At 29.3% G+C, this 6,235-nt stretch overlaps 1 protein-coding gene across 1 annotated transcript in view; it reads right to left on the reverse strand.

The window, feature by feature from the left end:
• Nucleotides 1–6,235, reverse strand: part of LOC108693620 (sodium channel protein 60E) — an 89,648-nt gene that overhangs the window by 16,720 nt on the left and 66,693 nt on the right. Inside the window, exons 5-8 of the mRNA XM_018202655.1 lie at nt 4,628–4,705; nt 1,848–1,989; nt 1,259–1,393; nt 574–788 (exon numbers count right to left, since the gene is read on the reverse strand). Coding sequence (XP_018058144.1) covers nt 574–788; nt 1,259–1,393; nt 1,848–1,989; nt 4,628–4,705 — 570 coding nt within the window. The remainder of the gene's footprint in view (nt 1–573; nt 789–1,258; nt 1,394–1,847; nt 1,990–4,627; nt 4,706–6,235) is intronic.

Raw genomic sequence — 6,235 nt, forward strand, 5'->3', positions numbered from 1 at the left:
TATATATATATATGTGTGTATGTATGCACTGTGTTAAATATTATTATTTTAACTCTTTGTATATAGGCAGTGAATACTTTTAGTGCAAAGATGCTGACAAAATTAAAACATTTTGTTGTTATACACTTGCTATTTTGTTCTTACAGAAGCAAATGTTTTAACTTTATACTTGAAGTATTTTATTTTTACTCATAGTGTTTTTCATTTTAAAACAATATTTTTCTTGAATAAAAGCAGAAACAGATTTATATGTAATTCATGTTTCCTTAGTTTTATTTTATTTATAAAAGCTTTACACGCAATTGAACATTTAGAGAATATTATTTATATTTTTCCAAGTTAAAGAACTAAAAGCATTTATTTTATATAATCTTCTATAAATTCAATTTTTTTTTCAAAAAGTAAACGTTTTAATCTTGAACATATAAATAAATTGTCGTATGTTTAATATTGTATTTAGCATTTTTCGAAATCAAAATCCTCATTTAACTTGCAAGCATAACGAGTGTCCGATAGCAATGGTGATGACAAATTGAACTGTATAAAATCGGTCGTAAATACAGATATAGAAACCTGCTGCGTGCACCACCGTTTTTTTCCTGGCCAATGCTGCTCCTCCCGCGCTTTCTTCTACGCGTCTTTTTCCTTGTGTAACTGCTGAGCAAAACTCCTTTACGGGCATCAATTCTTTTTTGTTTATTTTTTGTCAGTGTCTTAATATTGATTTTTGATGGATCGAAACTAAACGTTGAGTCTTCGCGATGATCCGTCAAGTCTTTTCTTCGTTCCTGCATTCAAAATACTCGGCTAAATGTAGATAACGTCATAAAATGCTAGATAAAAGTGATTAATAAAACGAACTAACATATAACATTTTATTGAATAAATTATTATTTTTAATGCATTGTTGTAAAATGTCAGCATAATTCATTTAGCATAACACATTCGAATTAATATTATATTTTAAAATGCTACTTTAACCTACCGAAGCTGACATCAAAATCTGTAATACAATTATTGACATCTGTAAAACCCATTTAATTTATGTTAACTAAAAAGCATTAATTAATTTAAAGGATATAATTCATATACATATATAAAAAAAATGTGCGTACGTGTGAATAAATTTTAATGACAATAATTTAAATTTGTATAGATTCAATATAAAGAATTGAATAGGTCCAATAAACTCATCATCAACTTCGAAGAGTTAAAGTAAGACATAGGTGTATGTCAAAAGTTGAAAGGAAATACATACCTCATTTGTAATCTCAGCTTCTTCCTCGTAACTCAACGCCACGACAGCCAGCATCAAGTTTAATAAATAAAATGATCCAAAGAAAACGACGACCGTAAAGAATGTGACACTAATAGGTCCGCATGCCGATAATACCTGTTCAGTAAAACTTTACTTATCATTTCTATAACAAATCACTTGCCATATAAAAAATCATTCTATTATTACATTTCTATAGCCATATAAAATATTTCATGATAATAAATTGATATGCTGATTTATTTGCAGCTGATATATTTTCTAGATGCAACGATTTACACTTACATTTTATCCACAAAAGATATAAATATAATATTTTATAAATATATATATTGTTTTTTTTTAAATTTATTAATTTTCACTTTCCAATTTTCTGAATACAACTATTAAGTCACTTAATGTCAATTTAGAAAAAAGGTTAAAATGGAAAATAAAAAATTTTAAAGGAAACTCATTTTATTTTAATTTTCTCTAAAAGACGCGTCGAAAGAATTTGGAAGCATAAAAAAGCGTTTTGTTCAATCTCCATTTATATCATGAAATGAACAAAACAAATCTTTCAGACGACAACCTTGTTGTAGACATCCTCCCAGTAATCCAAGGTAATCAGTTGAAAGGTCGTGAGCATCGACCACAGGAAATTATCGAAGTTGGTGTAACCGTGGTTTGGATTAGGACCAACGCAGAGACAAGTATAGCTTTCGTTGCAGTGTCTGGAAAATAGGAAAGATTGTCCACATTGTCGACACTGTAATATCCGTGATAACCGTGAGAACGTTTCAAGTGTTCGTAGTATACATGTCATCAAGTGTGGAAATATTACTCGCCAAGGCCTTTATCGTGTCAGTATTCGCGGTCAGTCCGCGGCAACTATCGACTATATGTGACCCGCATTCGTTAGACAAGAATATTTAACGCCTCGTTATCTCGTAAAATTAAAATTGAAAAATTGCAACTGTGTAATTCTTGTAATCATGTTTTATAACGTTTCATCCCCCGGAAACAAAAAAATATATGTCATACTGTGTCCTATCATTTATTCATTTTTTTCTTATGCAACATTCCTCACATAATTAAAAGATAACAATTAATCATTAATGAAATCTGAATATTGCAAGATATTTAGATGTCAAATGATATTCATTAAATATTTGTGTGTTTCATGAAAAAATAACAGCAGATATAAAAAAAACGATTTTGCTGAAATATCTAAAAATTTAGTTATGATACAGAAAAGTAATTTTATTTGAACCATCATACTATTTGCTGCATTGTTATCAATAGCTAAGCATTCGTAATTATTTTGATGGTCCAATGAAATTATTTTCAGATCTGCATCTAACTAAATTTCCGAATACTTCAGCAAAATCGTTTTTTCTGTGTACAATTATAAAATTCAGCGTGAAACATCCATGGAAAAGTCATAAGTATAATATTTCTACGGACGAGTTTCTTCACAAGGATGTCTCATCAAAAGTGCCAAGAAACTGTTAGCTCTGGACATCGATCGAATAAAAAAACCTACTTTCCACGGAACATCGATATATCGAAAGAGTAGCCATAAAGTTTGTGCGCCGCTGTAAAGTAGTAAAGCTTTTGCAAACTTATTTATACGAATCGGCCGAATTCCGTCGCACATACGTGCGCTCGGCGTAATCAATGCTTCCCAAAAATCAATAAATATAAAAGTGCTCACATGCACACGTTCGCCAAAGTACATGAAATAAACCGATCTTACAAATGATACGCTCGAGTGATCAAACATAACTGGATATCATGATGGAAATGTTCTTATATCGCCTGTGATTAATTAGTAACTATGACAAATAATCATGTAACATCATCGGTGATCATATGATCATATAACAAATAACCATATAACGTAACAAATAATTACATAACATCATCTATAACATCAGTTCACCGATTTTATACAATTGCCAATAATCAATGATGATTTATGTTTTATCTAGAGTTAGGTAGTGCTAAGTTAAAAGATTAAATAATTTTAGCTTAATTTACAATAAGTAAGAAGTAATGCTTATATCAGTCAAAACTGAATCTTAAATGCTTTCAATAATTTCATGTGAATTTATATCTCACATTTGTAGTTTCTCGAATTGCGCTCTGAATTAATTTTCCGGACTCAGAAACGCAACTGAAATGTCACAAATTAAATAGCTTAGCTGATTTATCTCATATACGATTTATCTCATTAATATTTACTGTTATTAAATTAATAAGATTATTTTCAATTAAACTACTCTTATGCAGTATATTATTTTTAGAGTACGTACTTCTTGTTTTCACACATTGATTTTTTTCTAAAGAACATGAAATTTATATTATAATTGAGAAATTTTTGTATCTATTCTCTTCTCTTATAGATACTTTATTTGGCTTCGGATAAATTTTTCCATAGTATTTAATAATTCGATTAAAATTTTGTTCCATAGTATGGAACAAAATTTTAATCGAGTTATTAAAGACTATTGATTTTACGAGTACTGATTTTATACAATAACTAACAACGATTTATATTTTCATCGCGAACGAGTTTCTATTAAAAATTTCTGAACATTATATTTCTATGTGTAAGATAGAAAAATAGTTACGAAAAAAAATTATTTTTTGTAATGAATATTTCTCATATAAATATAATTCCTTATGCAAAATTTTAACGGAAGGATAACTAAAATTTCCAAAATAATACAGAAAAATATGATATTGTATTAACAACATTAATAATATTTATTTAATAATAATATTAATTTAATAACAAATATCATGCATGATATATACAATATTATATAATAATAATGTAGTATTAATAAAACAAATATTTTATTACAAGAAAAATAAGATATATTTTGTTTCATTATTATTGTTATTGAAAATAATTTTTTATTAGACCATTGTTAACTAATGTTATACAACTTTTTTTTTCATACACATTCTTTTTTCTATTCACAAATTTTCTTTCCAAAAAGATATGAATTCTTGAAATTGAAAACCATTTTCTTCGCAAATGCTTTACTCGACTTTGGGTAAATTTTTCCGCAGTAAGGAATAAAGAAATTTCCATCAGATTGTCGAAGACTATTGATTCTCATCGAGAAAAATGGACGTGACATTAAGAAATTTCGCTATAAGACTGACATGTCGATTCAGAGAGGCAGTAAAGCCATTTTTCTCGCTTCCCTTGCAATTTCAAGGGAAAATTTTATTTTTCCCTTGAAGAGAAAATCGAATGGCACTCATTTAGAGATGTTGACGCAAGGTAACACGATCCACGCATCTTTCGAATTAGCTTATCTAAAGTGGAATCGGAGATGGCAGTGAGACACGAACCTGGCGCCGGTTACGTTGCCGCAGATGATCGGCTCCTCGTCCTCGTTGAACGCCCAGTTGGATGAGTTCCAAGTCCACCTGTTGGCGACACGAAAATTCCGTTAGCATTTCTATCTCGGATCCCTCAAGGCCCGCGATCTCCGGAGATTTAAAATGAGAGAATTACGTATCCACCGTCTTTCTGTGTGTTGTCGCGCAGCAGTCAATTTATCAAATCAATTTGCCGCTGTGCAATACGTGGCGAATGAATCAAATTAGCTATGAATAATATTCGATAAAAAACATGATAATAACATATAGAAGATGAATAGAATGAATAGCGCGTCCATAAGCGTACAATTATAAAGAATTCAATACTTTTGTCTTTATACAATATATTATGAATTGCGATTATTTTGTAATAATGTATAATTTTCATATGTATAATGTTTCCTATCATCTCATCCAGAAATCATATCAGTTTCTTATTCCAAAAAAGACAAATCACGTAGCTTAATTACATTTAATGAGTTAATAAATAAACGTCTATTCTTATTCTATCGTCAAAAGTGAAATTATTCAAAAAATCGTTAAAATTGTCATAACAAAGAGGATGAGATTTGATTAGTCAATAATTTTTTGTAATAAAAATAAAAAATTAAGTTGAAATTCGAAAAATAGTTTTTCCCCTTTTCTGGGAAATTTAATTTGGCTAAACTTCTGAAAACATTTCACATTCAACTATTAATATTTTTGCAAAAATATTCAAAATAATGTCAAATGAGTATTCCTAAGTGGATTTTTATTGATAAAAAAAGATTTAATGCTAAAACGTTTAAATAAAGTTATTTGTTTTGTTAAGAATTTGCTGCTTGCAGTACACAGAGTGGTATACTCTGCACTAGTAATGTCAAACTGAGGATATGGTTCACGTATATACAAGAGTATATAAACTTAACTGTGGAATCTAGCTTTGCATGGGAAGTTGAAAATCGATGTGAAACCGAACAATCATTAATCTCGCTTTGCACTGCAAAATATATACGTGTAAAGGGTATGTCCATTCCTTCCTCTTCTTAGACAAATGGCAGGAGGTTTAGGGGGTTTTGTCTCCCCCGACTGGAAGGGAAAGGTTCGGGGGAGCAAAGTTTCCCGAGTCCCATGAATCAGGCAAGTACGTGATGTGAGCATAACCGAGAAATAAGGAGGATCCTCTCTTTCCCGCTTGTCATATTAATAACTTCTAATTAAAAAAAAAAAACTGAAGAATTAAAGTGCACAGTGATTAAAGAGAAATATATATGAATGCTTATTATCGACAGCAATATACGTTACGGCTTTGCAGTTGTGATATATATCTTATGTAGAAACCTGTCTATGTATATGTTTTCAGTTTTTATTATTTTTAGTATGTGTATTGTAAAATCATCGATTTAGTAAAGTAATTTAATAAATATATCATTTAATTGATGTCTTTATTTGTGAAGATTCATGATACGTTCTATCTAAAGATTTTGCTAATCTTTTCGACTATTATTTTCATATATTGTAGACTCATCGATTTAATAAGATAAAAATTAATTAAATTTACTTATATAATATATTTATTTATTATTTGTGAAGATGATT

The sequence above is a fragment of the Atta colombica genome, unplaced genomic scaffold (genome assembly GCF_001594045.1).
Source record: "Atta colombica isolate Treedump-2 unplaced genomic scaffold, Acol1.0 scaffold96, whole genome shotgun sequence".
Classification (NCBI taxonomy): domain Eukaryota; kingdom Metazoa; phylum Arthropoda; class Insecta; order Hymenoptera; family Formicidae; genus Atta; species Atta colombica.